Source organism: Homarus americanus, unplaced genomic scaffold (assembly GCF_018991925.1).
Source record: "Homarus americanus isolate GMGI-L3 unplaced genomic scaffold, GMGI_Hamer_2.0 scaffold48220, whole genome shotgun sequence".
NCBI classification, from domain to species: domain Eukaryota; kingdom Metazoa; phylum Arthropoda; class Malacostraca; order Decapoda; family Nephropidae; genus Homarus; species Homarus americanus.
The window spans coordinates 642,159-666,709 of record NW_024755060.1 but is presented as its reverse complement, the minus strand read 5'-3'; the positions used below and the strand labels follow the sequence as shown (position 1 = coordinate 666,709).

Below are 24,551 nucleotides of genomic sequence, written 5' to 3'. Positions count from 1 at the left end.
TACATCTGGACGATCACAGGGTGTTGTGGGTGTGTGTGTGTGTGTTTGGTGTCAGTATTTTTTGCATGTATATTATGTATATATATTCATCGTCGGCTCATCGTTAGACACACCACCTCCACCACCAAGGTAACTAAGGTACTGGTGCCCTTAACGTTTAGTTCGTGGGTGGGCATCACACCGGGACTCTACGGAGATGCTCTAGCCCTGGTTGCTAGGAGGTCCTTGGCCAGGGACCTCAAGAAATGGCATCTCGGTGTGCTCTGCCGCCCTTCGTGGTTCCCCGTCAGTGTTAGGACGCTGATGGCCAGTGAGGAATGGAACCACGTCGAGGTCGCCCCCTCCCTGATCAAAACCTGACGAGCTGTCATCCCTATACGCTTTGGCAACGTGGGGACCTCAGTCAAGGGTATTAGCTGATGTGCTAGCGATCAGGGGGAGACTCTACTAGGACAACTTTATTTTTCCAACCCCTTATTTCAATATCCTTATTTTTTTAAAGATTTTCCCACAATCCTTTTTAAATACTAGACTTTTCTACGTTCTTTCCAACTCCTGAATCAATATTCTCGATTTTCCTATTCTACCCTTTTTATCAAACTTTGTTTCCTTAAGATTCCTTCCAACCACTGCTTCATTATCTATTTTTCATTTACTTTATCAATATTCCGATTCTTTTTTTAAATTTCATTCGAACCATGACGGCTTTACGTCCAAACTCTAAGCTTTTCTTATTTTTTCTGAGCTTAAACATGAGCTTTAAGCTTAACTAAATTAAGCTTTAATATTTAAGCTTGTTTTTAAACTAAAATTTTTAAGATTTAAGCTTAAAATTTAAACTAGGCTTATTTTTACTTTAAGCTTAGTTTTAAGCTATTTTTTAAGCTTAAACGTAATTTTTAAACTTAATTAGGTTTAATGTATTAAGCTTAATGCATTAAGCTTAATTTATCAAGCTTTAAGCTTTTTATTACTAAAAGCTTGATGTATTAAACTTAATTTATTAAGCTTAATATATTAAGCTTAAAGTTTTAAGGCTTTTCCTTTCAAGCTTTAAAATATTTTTTCCTTTCAAGCTTTTTTTCAATCATCATAGAGAAACTCTGATTCAAGAGGTTAATAAAATTTACATACCTGGGCTCTGTATTTTATTTATTAGCACTGATGTTAATATAAGTATTTAATTATAAGAGTACGTGCTCAGTTGTTGTGTCCCGAGTCCGGGCCAAGACAGTTATAAGAGGCAAGAGCCGTTACTGATACTGCTGGATGTCTGACATATGTAGCTTCTGTCCTCCTACAGGTCACAGGCTTTGCCCCAAATCTTGACTACAGCAGGATTTTCTCCAGACTCCTTGGTCTAAGGTGAGGTAAAACAAATTTATCCCAAACCTGTGACTCTAAAACAAGGCACAGAACTGCATAGCCTATTATGGCAGACTGTAAACCACACAATCTCATGTGTCCCCTCAAAGTGAGTTTATCCTACTAAGGTTCTCCAACAGTCATTTTATCTCTCACAGAGAAACTTGACTGCAAGTGCTTCAATGGATGGTAGATGTTAGAATTTTAAAATATCTAATTACTCTGCAAATTTACTGTCGCTGAGAATGAGACTAAGAGCCATACAGCATGGCATCATTCATTAGTAAAACTTCCTTACAAAATTATCCAGCTAAGGCACAAGCCCTGTATTCAATAAAAGGCACCTTATTTTGAGTCACAAAACTTTCATAATTGGAACATTCATGACAGGAAGAACTTATTCAAGTAACCTAAAGCTCATTTAAAACATAGGAAGGGCATGAAGGGTGAGCAATATTGTGTCATATGGGTAACACCTGTTGAAGTGAGCAGGCCAACACATACTACATACACTTACAACATTATTACTAACTAATTAAGTACCTCTGTGGGTTCATGGCACATTGTCTGTCCTATTCTGGAAATTCTTTTCATACAAAAGTTTATCTGGATAGTGTATAATACATCTACTGATTTAGAGCATGATCTACTTCCTAAGCAGCCTGGGAGCATTCTGCCTTCAGAGTCAATATTTGAGAGTAAACAAGAGTAATCAGATCTTCCAATACATATTATATACATACTTAAGAGACCTTCATCTTTACATATGATATACTCCATCTCATGTTTTTTATTTACAACTGGAAACTATTTACAGAGGTCTCTTCATAGCCACAAGTATTTACACATACTGTACTAATCCAATGTTACAATCCAGCAAAACTGTGGTGTGAGAGATGAAGTGATCAATAAACTATGAATCTCAGTTGAATATAAAGAAATATTGCAGCAACTAGATAGCATGTTTGGTAATTTGGGGACATCTTATAATACTGTACAGTCAAATGAAAGTTAAATAACTTATCATTATCCATTAAACAGTACCATATTACATAAACTGAGAGCATTTTTGAGTGTTTGCTAACTCTGGGCACAATCTGACTATGTGACTTCAGACTGGTGAAAATTGTTGACACAAAGTTGTGTTCGAATTGCATAGGTCTGCCTACACACACTAGCTCAATGATTACACGGTTATATTGCTAAATAATCTTTTTCTCAACTCTTGCAAGCCTTTTCCTATTCTGGTACAAGGTGGCCAGAAGCCAGGGGAACACACACACTCCCCCATTTTCTGTTAATCACAAAATTGTACCAACGTGGTAAACTATCACGTGGCAATTAAAAAACAAATCTTTATACCAATATACTTTCCAGTTGCCAACAATACTACATAGGCTAATTAAAAGAGTATTTATATATCAGATCAAATGATAAACATTCACAAACACAACAAATACCTTAATAACTAATCAAATCAATAAATAAAAGAAGCAATGGTCGTTAATGGAAGTTCATGCACACTTTCGTGATGGAAACTCTCTGTTCATCACAGTCAACCCAAGCTACCTGTTGGATCTTTGTGTTATAATAAACAAAATTAGCTGCTTATTTTGGGTTCATCATTAATCAGTTAACCTGCCTTAATAATCAAAATATGAAAAAAAAATCTAAACACAAGTACAGAGAGATGTTGGAAGGTTATAACTTTCTAACAGCACAATATGGTCACACAGCCTCCACTGCACCTTAGTACAATGAACAGGGTTTCTTCTCTTAATCAGATGAGTCTATTTCATTTATAACATTCACATGAGCAATTACTATTGTAGTAGAATACTTGAATAGCATTAATATCTACAAAACTTACGACGATAATTTACACTACACTGTCGAATAAATGACTTGGATATAAAGGGTAAAAATCTCACAACACAATAAAACGTTAAGGTCACTGAACGGCATACAGATTCATGGTAGGGTTATCTGACAATCATGTGGAGATATACGTTGTTGTTACTATCAAAGATGACTTGTATTTGAGTTCGTGTTATCCTTACAGCTATGATACATCAGCTTCCTTGATCCTACAACACTTGCAGATGAATCAGCCTTTAGCTGCTAACCAAAGCCAACTTCAAACTTTGCTGTCCTTTGTCGTCGGTAAATCTCGAGACAAGTTGACCTCAAGTGGGATTCTCGACGAAGATATTTTGTTTTGTTTTTTTATCTCATAAGTACTTCAAGGAGAACAAGGGAAGCTTAGATGGGACGGGTGAAGTTGGCGGGGAAGAGTCCCCTCTCCGTGGTCCCCTCCTTGACCCCGGTAAGCCACCCCTCCTCCTGTGAATATAAAATAATTCTTTAACTCTTTTCACCTGAGGATTTTATCTATTTCATAACCTCTACAACAGACCTCAAGTGTAGTCAATTAAAACAATCTAGTTGTTTCTATATTTCAGGGAATTTGAATCAAGATGTTAAAATCAAATTGCCTTTCCTTAAGTACATTCAAGGTAATTACTATTACCTTGTAGCTATCAAGTAATAATGGTAAGAAGTTCAGCTGGTAAACCATCTAACAGTAACCTCACATTCTCCTAATATAACATACTGCACCTGCTTAGGTCTGGACTTTAGATTAAAAAGGTTACTGTAAATCCAATCCCAAACCCTGTTTTAAAACCTGTTGTCTCTGACCTGTTCCTCAGGATCGTCGTACTCCACCACCTGGATGGTGTCACCGACTTCGAAGCTGATTTCATCAACGTCCTCACGCGTGTACTTGTAGGTTGCGCGCACACGGTATAGCACACCTTGCGGTAGCCCTTCCGTGGTCGCACCTGTCAATGCAGATGGCTGTAGTCCTCCATCTTAAACAAAATATTAGTCAATAAAGCAGGTGAAATATTAGAATGCATTAACAGACAAACAAGAACGATAAAAGTTACTGAACGGTGGAATATGTTCACAAGAACGACTGGGTTTATTTAGAGAGAAACTTGAAAGGAATTATTCATAAAGCTAGTGATGGATTATGATGTACATGATCTGCTGGCCACAACATTTCATGGATAATACAAACATGTGACTGGTGCAGCCAAACACATGAATGGTGCAGCCAAACACATGAATGGTGCAGCCAAACATGTACATCATATGGTATTAGAGGTCTTCCAAATGCCCTGCAGTAAATATCCTGGAAACAACCGGATGCATTATAGATTTTCTGTGAGGGGGAAGAGAGAGAAGATGAAGGGATCACTGCACACACCTCACATGGAAGCTGGAAGGAACAGTCACATGATAATAACACAGTAAAGCCATCAACAAAAACTATTTATATAAAAAAGGGATCATTATGGGTCACTTGTCCATTAGTAGGTCATAATTAACACACAAATTTACCTCATTATTCAGTTGAGTCTGGTTAGTAACACACACACACAAGTTTTAGGAAGTGTCTAATGGAGAAGTTAATACTGTACAATAATTACCATAAGTTTGGTATAGTACAAAAACCCTCAACTGAACAACTGGTCATATTATCTTTTAACTTCCGCAGACAATTTCACCATTACCCTATACCACTGCCTACATGATACCACTGTATTTTATTTTAAACAAAGAATAAAATGAATGACAACTTGTAGAATATTGTCCTTGTTATGACATCTAAATTTCGCCAAGAAAACACAATACCAAAGTTTAAAAAAAAAAATTCTTCACCTTTATAACCAATTTTCTGCTTAAGTGCACAATGACCACAATCAAGTGCAATACAATCTCTCTCCCCATGTGTCATCTCTCACTGCCTTACCAGAGGTGTTGTTCTGTGGTGTTTCCCTCCCATAATATAACCCTAAGACACCCATCTAGTTTATCCATGTTGTTTCCAATGTCACCCCATCATCAACATCATATCCATCTTGCCCAAAAATATAATTAGCAAACAACAACTACTACTTGGAACAACTGTAATTAATTTTTCTCTTGGGATATCTCTGGCACTTTTTGTGATTTGTTTCCATTAACAGAAACATGTACAGTAGTTTGATATACACAACAGTATAATCATTTTATCATTAATACTCTGTATGCTTGAGGTCTTGACTTTCTATCAGTGAATATTTCTTGATACAATACAATATAGGTACTATCTTTTATAGAGGTAACTTATTGTGATCCAGCAATGGCACCTGTACAGTATTAGGTAACTGATTGTCTCCTAGCCAAGACGTCTCGCACGTGTTCATGACTCAGTTCTCAACATGAATATTAAAATAAGTCGCATCCTTCCACAGTGAAACTAACAACAACTTAAAACAAAAGTGGAAGGAAATAACAATAGAATGTTTTATCAAAACATTTTTAACACACAAATAAACATTAACAATATACTGTAATACATAAACTAGAAAATCTCTACAGAAAGAACAGTTCTTTCAATAACTTGCATATATCACACTTAGCTAAACTATACCAAAGATAAGTGCTGTACAGTACTGTATATACACAAACAGTGCCATGGGAAACTGGTGACATTAAATGACATGTCCAGCATTGTCCATCTATAAAATGACAAGGCAAGTCTACAAATCAAGCACAAAGAAGTTTCTCACTAAAACATCAATAATATTAAAAGACAAACATTCTCAACAAAAGCCATGCACAATGCACTACCAAAAATTTTTAAGGTAACATGTTAACACCAGATGTGCATGACAACCGCACAAGATCCTTGAGCTACGGACTACAAAAGAACCAACCTTACCGCAGACTACCAGTTTCTACAACAAGCAAGCAAAATACCACCATGGTCTGGCACCTACTGCATGACACCACCACCAATTGTGAGCCGCTAAACAGTGAAGTCTGACTAGAGTCGAGAGCCCAAAATTGGTGATTTCATTGCAAATACGGAGTGATGTTTGGCCCGTGACCTGATTTGATCTTGTCGTCACTTACCCACAGGGATGTCATAGATCTCCTCCACCTTATTGTCCAGGTCAGCCAAGGGGGACGTGAAGGAAGGGCCATTACTGAGCGCCGACCCAGTGGCTGGGGAGACAGAGGGAGCCATATTGCTAGGGTCCCGATTGCCAGGGGACGAATTGAAGAGGCCAAGATTGCCAATGGCTGCATTACCATTTGCACTCCCAGCCTCAACAGGCTCAAAGCTGTCCTCCCCCCTTTCTGCCAGCCTGCTATGCCCCAAGCCTGACACCCATCACACATTAGTATGTTATGTTGGTTTGGGATAGACAAGCTCATGATGCACCAGAAGTCAGTCACGTGGCATAGGTAGAGGAATATTTTGTTAGTTATAGAAGTAAACCATACTAAGCCACTACACCTCTTACAAATATATATACTGAACATTTATATACACAAAAAAATTATTGAATCAAATGGGTTTTCATAACAAACAGCTGCCAATTAAACTTTCCAAATCAATTACAGAGCATAAAAATATATATACAAAGACCCTCAATTTACATAAGTTAGCCATAACACACCAAATACATTAAGACCTTTTTTATTTTTATGTTTGAATTTTGTTGTAAAATAATTTACAATAATTCCTGCCAAGTGTTCTTAGAATAATAAATTAATATCTTCCCACACTCAATATCTGCCACAGAGTTGTGATGGTTACTATCACCATTTTCCCACCAACCTGAGTGAGTACCCCAGAAAAAAGTGTTAATCTAACTTGTAAAAAGTATGATGAACAGCCTAGGAAAGCAAAACTTGTTAACTTCCAATTACACAAACTCAAACTACACAAAGTTTTCTAGGTGTGAACCACAGTGTAAATCTCGGGTCTAATGTAGGAATTTTCTTTAAGTTTTAAAGTGAGAGCGATGTAAGTGTCTATAAACGAAATTAATGAAAAATAAAGTTTACTCATTCTTTCAGCAACAACTTTTCTAGAGTGAACAAGCTGGACAAGGGATGACATATTGCATTAAAACATCCATACCAGCCAACTCTGAACAAGAGGTTAGGAAGGACTTTAAAAGCAGCAGAAACAAATGCATTTCACCACGACAGACGCCATCTAATCTTAGCGTACAGTACTCTGATCGATAACTAATTCTGCAAACTAAACCTTAACTTGAAAATGTGATAATTAGTATAAAAAAAATATGATTTGCTGGGATAATTTAAGGGCCCTGTGGCATTCTGGTGTACAAATATGTTTACTTTAATGATTGATAGAAATTTATTCATTAGTATGATAAACAAGCATCATTAGTATATTGGCCAGGTGCAATATTAATTTAGTATACAAACTAAAAAAAGCAAAAAAGAGAGAGAGAGAGGCATACATATACAAATTATAGGTTAAAAGTATCATAGCTAATGGCAAGAATAGTTTAGGTTATAGTAATCCTGTTGCAAGATGTGTGCACTGAAACTTTTTAATAAGACCTTGAAAACATGCTGAACAATCCATGATATTTACACAGTGCATGATGAAATGTGTCCCTAGTTCATCTGTAATGTTGTTATATAGTCATACGGATTTTTATATTTTAATTTACGGTAAAAGTAATGAAGACAAATTAATGAGTAACCACCTGCTGAATTTTTATGAAGTAAATTGTTCAAGTGTAGTAAACTTTTTCACAACCTCTTCCTTACTACAGTATAAACTAAAACACTGGTACTGAAGTGTTTTTTGTTTTTGGGTGAGTGTTGGGTGTTAGGTGTTGGGTGTTAGGTGTTGTGTGTTAAGTGTTGGGTGTTAGGTGTTGTGTGTTAGGTGTTGTGTGTTGAGTGTTGGGTGTCAGGTGTTGTGTGTTAAGTGTTGGGTGTTATGTGTTGGTTATTGGGTGTTGAGTGTTGGTTTGTCATAAAACTGAGGCTAAAAGTTCAGGAGCAAACATGCATTTATGATAAAGATTGAAACATTATATTCATTGTTTCTTATTTTTTAGATGGAACTATACTGAATGACCGAGTTATTTTACACTGACTGTTATTCTATATACAGTATAATATAACATGATGCAGTAACTTGTATCAATACCTGTACTTTATCAACAACTTATAGATCTTTACACTGGACAATGTATCTGAAAACTAAGCACAACTGATGTAAAATATTAGGAGGTGGATTATAAACAAATATTATTAAAGAAAATATTTCCAGGTAGAGTCTATATTTTCAAACTACCATCTTTCTATTATGGTAATTCTATCTTTCTAATTTCCATGACATAAATGTGAGTCAGGCTATACAATCTCAATAAAAAACCCTCAAGTTATTTAATTAATGATGGAGTCCCAAGTCACACTATTATAATATATCTTATTCACACACACATACTAGTACACCTTTAACTTCCTACCAAACTAACACATCCTTTTTCCATCTACCAGAAACTACCACTTACGTCACTGATGAATCCTTTTATATCAGGGTTATGCCTTCCTGTGCCGCCGGAGCTTACATGACTAAAACCATATTAGAAATGCTCACAGTAGCTTTGGCCATTGTCAACCTCTGATCTGATCTGGCGTCCTTATGAAACACACACCCTCCTCGAGTCTAATGTGTTGACGTGTTGTGTGCTTTCCTGTTCGCCGTCTTAATGTTATCGTGAATTTCTAGATCTGCTGCACCATTGACATTTTAGAACACCATATAATAATTCACTAGCAAAGTTACAAAAAATAAATATTAGAATGAATTGCTATATATCAGAACCTCAGTAATGTACACAGATAAATCAATGAATTGCCCATAAAAGACTGTGTTGGTAATCACAGCTGTAAGTATTCCACAATCTTTTTTTTTTTTTTAAAGATTTGTAGGAACGTTACCTATGCAGACCTTAAGCTAAAATGCTGGTCTGCCCTTCCATGAGCTGAACTGGTTATCATCCCATATGGAGGTAACTTGGGCATATGGCACATTTTTAATACTGAGCTGTTCTTAGATATTCTTGTTTGGTCCCTCATAATCTTCGTAAGTGGTAGTAAACTATTGCACTGATCAATTTAATTTGGTTCCTATCATCATTGTCTATCATCTGACAGTGTAAGCCCAGCATAAATGTAGTAAGCCTAGTTAATTTTATTATCCTATCATCACAATAATAAAAAAAAATACACCATTTGACCAAAGAATAATCTCCTGTACTTTGCATTACCTTAAGAAAATTCATTCATCAATTTCAAGGTCATAATTTACGTAATAAAAAACTGTCGGGAGCAGAACTTCCATTCAAACACCAAGTCATTTTCATACAATAGATGCAATTGTTCTGACTACACTATCCACTGATGTACAAAACATACTGTCCAAACAACTGTGTTAGCCTTTACATAAGCAGGAAGCAATAAGCACATGTACACATATAAATTACATATACTGTACTGTACTACACTATACTCACAACATACTACTACACTATTTCAAACTATACTACTGCACTATACTCACAACATACTATACTACACTATACTCACAACATACTATACTACACTATACTCACAATGTACTGTATTACACTATACTCACAACATACTGTACTACACTATTCTCACAACATACTGTACTGCACTATACTCACAACATACTGTACTGCACTATACTCACAACATACTGTACTACACTATACTCACAACATACTGTACTGCACTATACTCACAACATACTGTACTACACTATACTCACAACATACTGTACTACACTATACTCACAACATACTGTACTACACTATACTCACAACATACTGTACTACACTACTATACTCACAACATACCGACCAACGTTCAAATTGCATTTAAGTCATTTGTCAAGAAATTAAATGCCAAAGAATTTTAATACAAAGCCATATATATTATTTAAAAAGCTGCCATTTGTTGTGTGTGTGTTAATGTATGTTGTAACACTTTTGTGAGCATTTATTAATATCAATGGTTTAATTCTAGACTCACAGCTAGTACAGTATAGTAGCAGGGGACACGATTGTGACATCACCAGTATTTATCTTAATTTATTTGTGCTGAACCTTCCTCACTAATACCTCTATCCTCTTTGTCATTTATAAACCTTCTATTGTACTTATCTATCAATTAGTTATCAATCCATCAAAAGAAATAATGTCAACAATATTTCAAGATAGAGAACTTTCTTCCCACTTTTGTAACACACTACACCACCAAGGATGTATTGTACAGTACCAGTAACAATGTAGCTATCAAAATTCAACTTGTCCAGGGCAGCCAAATAACTGTTCAACTTCTTCCCTGCTCACTTACTTGTAAACAAATCACATTCCTTGTCTTTTGATATATTATTGATATAAAACAGGTTTTTTTCACTTCAGCATCATTTAATCAATTACTGGAACTGAGAGTGAATCAAACTAAAGCCATAGTTAAATTTTTTTAAGCCGTTTCCCACAATTATTGGTTTGACAATCCCCAAACAAGAAGGGTTACTATTACTGCCATGCCTAGTGGCCAACCCAGCACCAAACATAGATGAACAACACCCCATCAACCTGCCTTGTCATAGGATTGAACCTGTAGGTCAGGGTCAGGAGGCTAAAGCACTATCAACTGAACTATAGATCTTACTTCATATAAGTCTATATTACTTAACTGTTGTACTACTGTATTGATAAAAGTTCTTAGAAAATATTCACGTCACAAAATTAGGAGGTACAGGCTTAAGCACATTTCAAAATTTTTGAAATATTGAATGTAGAATTTACATTAACAAGTCATTTGACTGTCAGATCAATACTTGATCATGCAATTTTGAATCATAATGAACACAATACAGACACAACAATGATCTATCATGAACTAATAAACAAACTGGTGTAATACAAGCTTATGATTCACAGCAACTAAGTGGTTATCATCACAAGCTTAAAGGACCTACATTATTAGTAAAAGGTTAATGATTGGGTGATGGGATATGCACAGCTGATATCAGGAAGGATGGGTACACTACACTGCGCACACGAGTCATTTATCAGAAAAACAAAAGCAATTTAACCATCCACTTATGAATTAAGCTCTTAGTATAAACACACGAGCCGTCTACTAGAAAGACAAGAGCAAAATTTACAAACTCAGCTCCCAATATGGACACTTAGCACAGCTCGTGTTGGACAGGAGGCACACACAGCACATATGAACAGCCTACAGGATAGATTAAACCACAGATTACACTGAGAGAGAAGAATGAAAGAAAGGTCTATGTTCTGTGCACATGAGCTTCTCCAAACCCAATAATTAATACAAGGTTAGACAATCCTTACAAGTTAATCTTTCAGTGTCTCATCACCAGTAATGGCTAAGCAACAACTTTCTAGGAAAATCAGTTATAAAGCATATTAAACTGTAGGCAGTATGCAAAACACAATGAACATAAATTGGCTACTGCAAACCCAGAAATGCCATCATAAAGCAATTAATTTTTAAAGCAACGTAATTTTGTAATTCAAATAAATCTTTAAAATATACACTGGTAATTAGTCAGCACACTATAAAGTATTTTGAAGCCTAAACAGAAGATATTAGTATCTTGGCAACCAATACACAACAAGGCCATAATGCATTTATATCACATTCATTCATTCATCTGTCAACAATAAACTGAGAATATTCATCAAAAACCTTATCTCTTTTTTAATGACATAACTTCAAGTAAAAACTCATGTATGCCACAAAAGGACAAAAATCAGACAAAACAAATTATTAATGGTTTACTTTTGATTAGAATATAGTCAGTTTAAGTGTTTAGTTAATAACTTTGGGAGCTGCATTCACACATAACTCAAATATTAAAAATTACACGGACAATGGACCTCCTTATGAAGCTACCTTACCTGCTCACCAATACAGACAGGTATTTTACTCTTCTCCAAAATAGGTACTGTATAAACTTCTTTAGACTGAGCCTTATGTCAACTAATACTTTACCATTTATAAGGGGAAACACTCTTGTTGATAGAGAGATCTACTACAGTATATGGGGTAGTCCTATTTTCTGTTAACTGATCAAATGAAGTGTAGATGTACAGTATTAACTTTTTAAAGATAACCAATGATGGATTTCTTTTTACTTAATAAATTACAATATTATCAAGTGATACTAAACTGATTTAAGGAACCAGAAATAAATAAAGCTTTGAAGGTCTTTTTTCTAGTTCATGATCAGAGATGTTTGTTCTGAGTCAGTCATGAAAGCACTGCTGTGGGAAAAACTGAAATGGTTTCATTTTCCACTTATGTCCTTCAACCATTCATACACACTACCACTAACTGTTATTCTGCTATTTTGTTTCACTCCACACAAAGCTATTTCATCTCTGCCATCCTAGCTGTGAGCATTATGAAACACAACACACATTATAGCCAATGACGACAACATCGGCAGTGGTAATAACAGCGTCAAGTGTTTGTAATTTGATCGCAACTCAACACCATAAAGGTGAGTAATATATATGGCCACACTTATTTCTGTTATATTCTGTTCTGCTGATGCTTTTGTGATGGCATTGTGTAACCATCTGCCACACTACCTCAAGTTTCCTCCTATTCTTCATAAATTTCCATTTTATCACAATGAATAAATCAGTGCTGATAAAAAGAAAAAATCTACATGATAATGAACAAATGTTATTTCACACTTGCATCCATGTTTGTTTTAAAATATGTGATTTTATGTCCCCTCTATGATCTCCATTCTTACTATATTTTACTATTTACCTTTACTCTTTATCATTTAATGCTTCCTCACTTTTTTCCCCAAGTTGATATTTCTTATCACAAGGAAAAGTCTTGCCTTATGTAAGTCAGCCAAATCAATATGTAAAAGATATTCAGCAAACATTTTCCTAAACTGTAAGCAAAGTCTAGTCCACTAAATCTAACAAGACAGTCTACCTAGTAAAGTGCTTCAGTAAACACAACAATACTAAGTCCATTGACATACAAATTAAGCAAATAAATAAACTACATCTTTCTTATTTTTCTGTACAATTCATTTCCTGTAAATTGATGTTTTCCAAAAATTGAGTGTAATATTTTCGTGAAGTATAAAAACCAACAATACAAATATGTCAAGGTAATTAATTCTCCCCCTTTTTCTTGTAAGGCCTTTCCTGTTATGGATTGTGATGGCCAGAATGAAGAGCAACACAGACAAACTCTCATCCAGTGAATTACTCTTTCTTAACTGTCCTACCAAGTGCAGTGATGGTGTCCCCCTCCTATAACCAGACCCATAACCCAGTTGTTTGCCCCTGTGGCTTCATTCGTCACCCCAGCAACGACATGGAACCATCACTATTGTTTTACGGCCATTTTCCACAATGCAGGGATACAGGAGGATCATCCGTGGTTGGTTCTATTAATAAGTAAGTATGAACTCTATGATAATATCTCCCATCACCTGAACAAATATTCCACCTTTTTATTACAGCTTTCTGCATATACACAGAGGATATTTTGTTTAATTAGTCAAGTTAATCTCAGGTTAATCCATTTTATCAGTTTCATCAAGAACTTCAGAGCCAATGTCATCCTGCCTCCTGAACACACTATATGGTACACAAAATAACAAAACAAACCTATTCCAGAAATAATACTAAATGTCCGACACAAGAAAACTGATTAAATACATAATATGAAACTGTGAATTGATTATATAGTTTAAATCCAATAAAAATACTAAACAATTAATATTTTTACAATCAAGTACAGTAAAACCTCTATGCAATGGACTACATAGGAAAGTCCACTATATCGAGGGTTCTATATAGAGATGAAAGTCCATTATATTAAGGGCCCATTAAATGTATAGAAAAGCAGCTACTGGATTATAAGAGAGAAGTCCATTATATGAAGGTTTCGCTGTATGCAAATAAATTTCAGCTTAATCCCTTCACTGAATTACTGTATAATTACTTTAAAATATTTCTGGAATACAGGCAACTGAACCAGAAATAAGAGCAGAAGGGTCACTCCACCGTCATGTCCCGCATGATCTCTGACCATGGTAAACGAACAAGGATGTAAGTCATTCACAACTGTTATGAGTATAGTAGTTAAAACAACCAACTGGTGTTTCTAATTAATGCACACTCATCACACAGCAACATTTTTTTTAACAGTATCACCTCACACTATACTTTAAAGTACCATGTAGAGAAGCAGGGGAGTGACCCTTACCAAGCTCCCTGGAAATGACAGATACGAGGACAACTTGAACACGCTGTAACATTTATCCTGTATGGTGTCAGAACCAACTCCAGTACCGTACTCTATACTGTACTATGCAAAAAGTCTGAATTTTAAATACTGTAGCACATAAATGTTAGTAATTTCCTCAACTGACTTAGCTTCAAAAGTTGTAGTGGATGCTTTCAGAATGAATTTTTGTTACCTAATACGAACAAATTATTTTACTGATCCTGATTAAAGAGATCCATGGTTCTTGTATGGTCTTCAAAATATATTAGAATGCCTCATTTCTATATTAAATTTTGCTAAGTTACCTATTTTTACATAAAACTATTCTAAGACATTTTCAAATACATGCTGACTATTTCTAGGTCTACCTTTGAGCTTTAAGATATAATATTTCTCATGACTTCCTTTATCTTACTAACATATTTCTCAGCTTCTCCTAACACCCTAGTGCAAGTACCTTCATATATATAGTACCTGGGTATGGCTCTAACTCCATAAACAAGGAGGAAAATACTGATAATCAAATTTATCCAAGATATTGTTGGATTATGCACACATCCCAAATTTCATCACAATCCATTTCTATTTGTTGTAGTTACCTTATTCATGGCTGCAGAGACTGAGCCATGGGTGGACATATCTCTAAGATTTCTCTCCTACCTGACAAGTGGCAAAGGGCCAAAATAACTGACACACTTAACCCATCAGAGAGACTTTCATTTGATAATTCTGGACATAAATCACAGCAGTACTTCCAAGACTTAACTGGATCCAACCATCTACTTCATTAAGAATAAAAATATTAATGGAAATTAAATGGTATGTTTTCATTACCCTGGAAGAGAAAAGAATATATTTGATGGCTACTTTAGATCTTCACTGTACACAAACACAACTGGTAGTCCAATGGGTAGAAGACAAAAGTACCGTCAATGAAACTCAACATCCACATTTACTCTCATCACAATTACAAATTCATTCACTAAACAATCGGTGCTTGGGCCTCACCTGGGGGGATCTTAGTGCCGATAACTTCACCGTTGGTCCGGGCGGGGGAAGACACGGTGCCGTTTACTTTCTTGTCTTCAAACTCGATCTCTTCATACGGACGGCCAGTTTCCTCCTTATTGGTGGTGACTGGGCCAGAGATGGTGGGGCGGCTGTACAAGAGAAGGCATCATGTACGTTATTTTTTTTTTTAATTTTCTCTGCCAAAGATAACTTCAAAGTTATGAAATACTGTACTTTTATTAGAATTAAAAAAGATCATTATTACTGCTTTACTGTATTACCAGAAAAGTTAAAGTTTATCAAATTTAAATTGTAAAGAGGAGAAAAGACATCAAGTGCTGGTGATACAAATGTAAGGTTATCTATGTTATCATACTTCACATGATATAAAAACTATTTCTTCTATCTAATATCTCACAATGATAAGCCAAATAAAGCTCAAGTAGTCTTCTGAATGGAGTCAAATTAATGAAGTGGACATGAAGAGCATGTCAGAAAAAGTTAATATCTTAATAATAACTTCAGTAACTGTGTATGCTGGTGATCTAGAGGGAGGGCAAGCAATCATAAATGTTTTAAACCACAAGATAAAACCAACCAACACCAAGGAAAGTGGTCCAGAGACAGATCCCAGGTACCAGCATAGGAGTGCAAAGTCCAGATCCTCCATGAGTTCTAAGTATGTAAGATTTACCCCCCAACATATGAGGAAATGCATCTAGTGAAGGTTGAGGCTGTGTGGAAGTTTGATGCCATATGGGCTACATTTTTGTGTCTCGGTTAAAATGACCCTTTCAACCTTGTTCTCTTGCCTCACCAGTTAGGGGGAAAACTTCACCAAAGAAACTTTTGAGAATCTGGCACTGGGATTTCCAAGCAAAGTGGGGTAAAGGGTGTTTCATTATCAAGGTTCAAGTCAAACTTAGATACTTAAGGAAAAAAGCACGTCTTCACATTTGTTCCCGAGTACAGAACCACTTAAATATGTCTATATTCAAAGGGGACATAACAAAGGTACTCAAACTATCCAACCAGGAGCAAACTTGTAACAATGGTTTTAAAATAGACAAATTTAGATTTAGGCACAAAATAGGTAAACATTGGTTTGGAAACAGTAGTGGATGAGTGGAACAAGTTACCAAACATCATTATTGACTCGAATATGATATGATGGATAGCTTCAAACATAGGTTGGATGGATATATAAGCAATAGGGGTTGGGTGTAAATGGGACTACCCAGTATGGGTCAATAGGCCCGCTGCAGTTTCCTCCATTCTTATGTTGTACTGGTACCCTCCTATAAGTACTTAAAGATAATCTTATCTGAGATGCTTCATTACCCTGAGAGGCTGGTCATGAGAGAGAGGAGCCTCCATCATTACATACATCTTTGCCCTCCCTATTTCACTTACCCAAATTGAAGACAAACTCACTGCCCTGTCTTCAACAGAACCAACACCATTTTGAAACAAATGAAAGGATTACCCCTTGTTTCAGTATTTTTTTTCTACAGTATACTGTACTAATACTATGGTAACACTTAGTGGTTTTTAAAATACTGTACTGTATCAAACTCCACACTGCCTTATAAGGTCAATTTTTTTCATTGTTTCCTTCCTTCCTAAACCTACTTCCCTTTGTTGTTATTTAGTATACCAATCCTTGCTCTTTTCTAAAGTCTATTTTCTTCTTGGTGAAGCAAGATAAATGACCAAGTATAGTCTTGAGTACAATGGTGTGAGCCACACAGCCTTGTACTCCTGGCAGTGTGGAGAGACTCAGCTGGCAGGTACAACTCTTGGTAAGAGCTAAGCAGCAGGAAAAGTCATTTAAGGTAATATTATAAATAAAATGACTAGCAAGAAAATAAACAATAAAGCAGCTGCTATATACCCTGTCATGGGAGCAGAAACTATCATTATTGTAGGCACACGAGTACTGTACAAGTAAGTGCAATGCTTCTCAATTTTGATATCAGTATGCTAAGCCCCAATAGCTATTAAAAAGTATTGCTACAATAGAATTTTTTTTATTAACAGTGTAAGAATGGTGAATTTATAATAGCCATAACTGCACACTGCATTTTCTCTAGTTTTAATTTCAATTTTACATTTTATTTTACAACTTTCTGCATTAGAATCCATGACAGAGCTTTTATCCATATTAATAATTAATATTTACAACACATCAAACAAAATATATATACATAATGTATTTCTCTTATTACTATATTACAGCTGGTCAGGTTTAGACAAAAGATGTGATACTACCAACTGCAGCCCCTGGTCTACTTGTCTGTTCCCCGTACCCGAGCCAAAGCACCCTAAAAATGCCACCCAATGAAATCTAGCGGAAAATTACTTGTTGGTATCGTGCTCGGAGTCAATGGGAGCACTCAGGGCAGAGTCAGCATCGTTGGCTGGGGTTTCAAGAGGGAGTGGACTTGCAGGAGGGAGTGGACTTGCAGGAGGGGTTGGAGTGCGCTGGTCAGAATCCGGGATGGATTTATAAGATTCCTTGTATTCCAATGTGGCTGAGGAATCTTGGTTTTCCTCTGTAGTGGTTATTTCCAGGGTCCCCTCATTCCCCTCCAAAGCCTGGAGAGAGTTGTCTCCCTCCTCTCCGGCCCCACCATCGTACCACCTGCGAACCATCGCCAACAACATGCACGCTACTTCAAGTGTTCCATGGGAAAAAGACCATCGTTTTGGAAATAGGGCAAAGGAACATAAAAGGAGAGGAAACACTTAGATACACGACAGGACAAGAATACTGTGCAAGATATACACCAGGACAGGAAATGTAAGAGGAGTATTTCATAATAGAAGTAGACCAGGATCAAGTCAACCTCTGCTGCCATGCCGAGGAACCAGAGAACACAAAGTGGGATGTAACTCCACAAACTAGGGAGGGGAAACAGAGATTGTCAAACTCATCTGAGCGACACACATTAGGCAGCACAGTGCCATAGATAGACCTCTTAGCTTCATATATTTTTGAAATAATAAGTTGACAACAACATTTCCAGGCTCCCTCTTGCTTAGCAGTTGGATAAAAATATGAATGTATGGGAAACTATACTCACTGTATGCCATAATTCAGTCATCCCATTATCTTGTCATGGGTTAAAATTGATACTGTTTTACCCTGACCATACATGAAAGGCAGATGGTCTTAGTATCATATTGGCTACATATTTCTGATGACAATAATATGACGAATAATCACAAAACGAAATACTGTATTAGGAAAGGACAAGTATGTAAGAATGCCTCCAATATGAAAATAAGTAAAGACGAAAGGGAAGGAAAACATTTTAACGGATAAAAACAAAACATGAAGAAGGAAGGAACATATAAGAGGTGTATAATTTCCCATGGAACACTCAATGCACTCACAGCCAGGGCCATAACTGTCAAAATTGGAATTTTACTTCCCAGCCTTCAAGATTTACCATGACTTATGAAGATGTAAAACAGTTAAACAATAAAAGATGCAAAATAAATATACCTATGTACTTTACATACACCAGCTGCAACATATCAACAGTAACAATATCAACATCTACCAAACTTTTCACCAACATCACAACAGTAATATACTACTGTATCTCCCATAACAAAGTACTTCAAGCCACATCATGTTCTTTATCCATAACTAAAAAAGTTAACTTTTTGCAATTTGAGGTGGCTACTCCCAGCTAAGAAGAGTTAGCTTAGCCCTGGGACTTGACATAACTGATGACCAACTCAGCTCAGCAACACAACCCTCCATCAATGCTGCCTGGCTGGGATTTAACCCACATCTCAAGAGCTGACAGTTCAGGATGCTCCCCACTGGACTATGAAGCCAGTTTCCTGATAATAATCTTAAATTTTATATACAGTGTTTTAGCTGCAACGACAATATACTAATCCACTTTGTACGCTAGAGAACATAACAAGACACTACTGTACAACAGTCCTTAACATGCACAGAGTGGTGTTCATCACATACAATACTGTACAGTACACTAACTTCTGTGAAATAATATCTAATACATATTACAATGATTTCCAGTTTCAGTTATATCTTTTCTTAAGATACAACAACAACTACATACAGGAAATAAACTGTGCAGCAGCTAACAAAAATATCCCTGACACTTTTGGCAATATCTGGCTTCTACTGTACCTTTGGGTTATGTAGGTAAGAGGGATTGGGATTTTAAAATCTATTTCCTAAAGTCATTTTATCCACAACTGTACACATAAAGCAGCTAAAAAGTAAAATATTAGTCTCAACTGAGAGCCAAAAGCACAAAATAAAAATTATAGGCACAGTTTGAAGGGCCAACCTATCTAAGAATACTGTACTGCATAACAATGAAGCAACACTCACAAGCACCACACTCAACAAATGGCTGCAAGAAGCTCTCCACATCACTTATACAACTAAATAAATACAAGACAAGCTATTCATCGATATATTTAGTGTTCACAATAAGATACTGGTACTTCAAATTCCAACTAAGACTGGCCCTGGCAAGTTTAGCTTTTGCTAATAAGCTTCACACAACTTTTCTGCATTTTACAGGAGGCTGTAAATTTTGTATAATGATGTAAAAAAACAAAAATACTTAACAATCATTGATGAAATACTTTAACTAATTTTGAACAGTTCCAAATGTGGGGCATTTGTCTCTACAGTATTTTATGAAGGAGACTGCAAAGGAAAGATCTCTCAATTCAGTTATATAGTTATGCCATATTGAGTTGTGCAGAAAAGTGATACCCTGGAAATTGGGGAAAACATGCGATTTAGTCAAAAGAAACACAATGTGACAGTCAACACCAAGAATTAACTCGAGGGAATGCAGACATGCTAAGAATATGCAGATATCATTCCACCAAGAACTAGTTGCACTCTTTTTTGGCCCATATTTCAGATTTAAGAATAAAACAATGATCATTAATGTTATATTTAGTTCAAAGGTGTTCCATTAATGTTATAATGTATTCAGTTCAAAGGTGTTCCATTAATGTTATAATGCATTTAGTTCAAAGGTGTTCCATTAATGTTATAATGTATTTAGTTCAAAGGTGTTCCATTAATGTTATGATGTATCGAGTTCAGAGGTTTATTAGCCAAATGTGGTTGCATGAATGGTGAGTGGTAAAATGGTCCCCCAGTCATAATAGGCTTCAACCTAACCTAACTGCTCATTACTCATTTACATTAGGTTTGTCACTATTAAGACTGCTGCCCATTTCACTTGCAACTGTGGGATTGACCTCAATGGAAGTAATGTACTGTAAATGCAAAGGTACCGGCCAGTAGTGATACATTGCAAATCTCGCTTGAAGTTCTCGCATGACATTTGCTTATATTTTAATCTGATCTGAAGGAGCATTAATACTAGACAGTCTATTGTGTTTTCTTGTTATAAATCCTTCACAGATCATATAACTTGAGTGATATTAAAAATCATCTGCATTTATGTTAATTCTTAAAACACAATGAACAAAAACAAATTTCTGCATCAAAGTTAACTCTTAAAATTTGGCTGATACTAAAACTCGTCTATTTATGCTCAGTACTAAAATATGGGTGACTATAATAATCTAAAGTACATTTATTTTTAACATAATTGAAAGAAAAAATAAAACACTGCACTATCAAAAAGCAGTTGTATGCTAAGAAACATGTCATAACTGGATATTGTGTAAGTATCTGGAGAATATTGATCAGCCATGAGTTAAAGACTTTATCTAGCATGGCTGAGAACTCAACTTGAAGGGCCATGACAACTAGTTCCAATATTACGTACTGTACTATTCAACACTCAGAGCAAAAAATAGCTAGTCTATCCATGAAGTACTGTATCTATGGTAATGAAAAAGATATCAGATAACTCACACACACAGCTGATAGTATCTTACTTCTGTTGGTAATTTCTAAACGAATTATTATGAAATCTGGTGAAACTATTAGCACTTTTAGATAAGCACACATGTGAATTAATTATTACTGCACGTAAGGCAAGTATAGGTATTGGCTATATGCAGATAGGTTAAGTTACCTAAATCTAAGTTCAAAAGTCTTCACAAACATTTAGTATTAAAACTCGCAAAAATAAACACCTTTCCTGGCCAGCAGTCATACCACTACTCACATGGATGGAGAATTGGCGTTCTTGGGAGAGGCGGGTTCTACGACTGAGAGGGGACGGGGAGCAACTCCGCGCTGCACCTTGTATGTTCCTTTGGCACACTCCTTAGTTAACTTATCTGCAATGGCCTCTAATTCCTTGGCAACCTGAAATGTATACAGGTGATAATCTCTATTTCTCCATCTCCTATCAACACTAAGGACACAGTTACATATGTTACTTTTGTCCATATCAGAGTTTATCCATCTATCAACAATGATGTTAAACATACAAAGTTACCTTATATAGTACTGTACTGTATCTTACTTCAGTCCATTTCAGAGTTTTATTAAGTCCTGTAAATCTATACATTACCATTATGTCTAATCTTTCTACCAAATATTTATTCATTATCTCTAATGTAAAACATGTAGCAAATGATTGTTTCAACAATGTATTCATCATGTAAGCAAATTTAACCTCCAACACCTGGTGTCATACCTAAAGAAACAACAACACAATTCTAGAACACAGTATAATGGTGTAATTAGCAAATGTATTAGTCATACATCAAACACTTCCAGATGATAACTACACTGTACAGTATATAGCACCAACCACTCGTACTTGATACAGTATTTATAATTCATCAATACTGTATACTGAAAGGAAATATTAAAGAGTTTGAATAAGTGTTACTGTACCTTGCTAGATTCAGCCAGGACTGTGGTTTCTGCAGCAAAGAGAGACTGTAGGCTGGCAGACACATTGGGGATCCTCTGGTCGTACAGTGTTGGCAGTTCGTCATACAGTTCCTGGGGAATGATCATTAATGGTTAAGACTTAATAGAGAAAACAACATACACTAATAAATGTGTTCATGAAGCTCATATGCCTCCACTAGTGAGAAAACAATAATATTCTGTAAAACACTATCTAATAACCTGAAAATTTAAATCAAGTACCGTACAGTACTGGGACCCATTGATGCATCCAAAGCCTGTGATATTTCACTGATCTTTGCTTCATCCATCTTGCTCAATCATGCTAATAAACTTGGGTATACTATACAATGAATGAACACAGACAGACCTCATACTGTACTCCACCAGGAAGAGCTATATAATCTGTACAAACGAATTATTTCCCTCCAGAAAAAAGCAAGAGCTATGAATACAACATCTGACCAAGTAATATAAGTTCTTCTATGTATACTGTAGAAGTACCACATTTACTCCTTCATGAATTCAATATCATAAAACAGAGGGCATTTCAATTTAAATTTTCTTATTTCTTCAACCACAAATATTTCTCCTATAACAAAGAGTAAAGATAAACTTCCTCCTCAATCCCTCAACTTAGAAAGAACTGTCAATAACGTTACTCAAATAAATCATTGGACATAGAAGAACAAAGTAAATATTTTGTTCAAGATTTATGTACAGTATTGTCATGTACTTTACAAATTATTAAAAAAGACAATAATAATAAAATCCAAACCCTTTTTCTGATCTTGTATAGCACTTGCCAAGATGATGTCATAATGTACTGTATTACTGTACTCTACTGTGCCCTGACAACTAATGTACTCAAGTTGAATCATATTACAGACACCAAATACAGAGAAAGAGTCAGTCTTCCTGTTGAAACAAGAATCTGATTTGGGTACCATTGTTCGATTCCTCACTATCAATGGGAGCGCCTCATATCAAGTGAACTAGTACATCTCCCCTGTTTTGCTAGCCATACAACATAGTGCAGCACCTTGTTAAGAGCCTCGTATGTGACTCGGGCAGTTTCCAGAGCATCTCGTGCACGTGCGATCTTGTATTCATCTCGGCGTCCAGCCCTCTGCAGATTCTCCAACTGGTGTCGCTGACTATCATAATCCACAAGTTTGCGCCCTCGCTTATCAATCTTTTTCTGTAAATCAAAGGGAAATCAATATTAGCAAGATTTGTAAGTCAAAGTATCTATGTAATTACTAATAAATACAGAATTTGTAGAGTACTGTACCCATATGCACACCTATACTATGGGGGTATACAGTACAGTACATACTACAATGGGTACAACTCGATAACAGCACAGAGGCAAAGAAGATAAAAGTAAAAAGTAAAATTAAGGAGTATTGATGGAAAAAATGAGAGAGAGAGAGAGAGAGAGAGAGAATGTTAAACTCTTATGAACATACTGTATACCTTAAGGAAAACATAACAACAGGTTTTCTAAACAAAGGGATCAATAATAAAACTGTAGTCACATACTGTAAAGAGGAAATATTGATAAGCAGTTTCAAAATGAGTGGATGAAGAGATGAAGGTAAAGCCACAATAAAAAATAACAATAAAAAAGTCTCAAAGGTTTCAAGGCGTCAACGTGGATGTAAAAATAAATAGATGTGAGCTACTGAGTAAAAAACAAACATTAATGTAACAGCAAATATTTCAGCGTCATGTTAACCCACTACATTAGCCCTTGAGATTTATACTATGGTTAGGTTGGTGGAATGTCTTACATAATGCATGAGTATTAAATATGTTAAGTAGTCTTCTGGCCGCTGCTGGGTGTTGAGCTTGTCGACAGTGGCTTCTTTAATGTGATTGAGGAGTGTCCATTATATCCAAGTCTTGTTTCTCAATATTTGTTTTCTAAATATACAAAATCAGTTATGTTTTGTTTTCTAAGAATTCATGGTGAGATATAATAAAAAATTTCAAATCCATCTTCTTTATAGTTCAAAATAACATTAGTATTTATCAATTCCATATAATTTTAATTTACAACACTTCATTAAGCAACATCAACTAGTAA

At 35.7% G+C, this 24,551-nt stretch overlaps 1 protein-coding gene across 9 annotated transcripts in view; it reads right to left on the bottom strand.

The window, feature by feature from the left end:
* Nucleotides 1–1,135: 1,135 nt before the first annotated feature.
* The window catches only part of LOC121856369 (myc box-dependent-interacting protein 1-like), a 105,158-nt gene continuing 81,742 nt past the window's right edge, over nucleotides 1,136–24,551 (bottom strand). For 5 of the 9 annotated variants that reach the window (XM_042351898.1, XM_042351900.1, XM_042351893.1 and 2 more), the window contains 8 exons: nucleotides 23,502–23,660; nucleotides 22,442–22,552; nucleotides 21,762–21,904; nucleotides 17,969–18,250; nucleotides 15,604–15,755; nucleotides 6,334–6,426; nucleotides 4,066–4,238; nucleotides 1,136–3,708 (listed from right to left, as the gene is read on the bottom strand). In XM_042351898.1, coding sequence (XP_042207832.1) covers nucleotides 3,628–3,708; nucleotides 4,066–4,238; nucleotides 6,334–6,426; nucleotides 15,604–15,755; nucleotides 17,969–18,250; nucleotides 21,762–21,904; nucleotides 22,442–22,552; nucleotides 23,502–23,660 — 1,194 coding nt within the window. In that variant the 3' untranslated portion in view covers nucleotides 1,136–3,627. The remainder of the gene's footprint in view (nucleotides 3,709–4,065; nucleotides 4,239–6,333; nucleotides 6,427–15,603; nucleotides 15,756–17,968; nucleotides 18,251–21,761; nucleotides 21,905–22,441; nucleotides 22,553–23,501; nucleotides 23,661–24,551) is intronic. The other 4 variants (XM_042351894.1, XM_042351896.1, XM_042351897.1 and 1 more) reach the window with 4 other exon arrangements.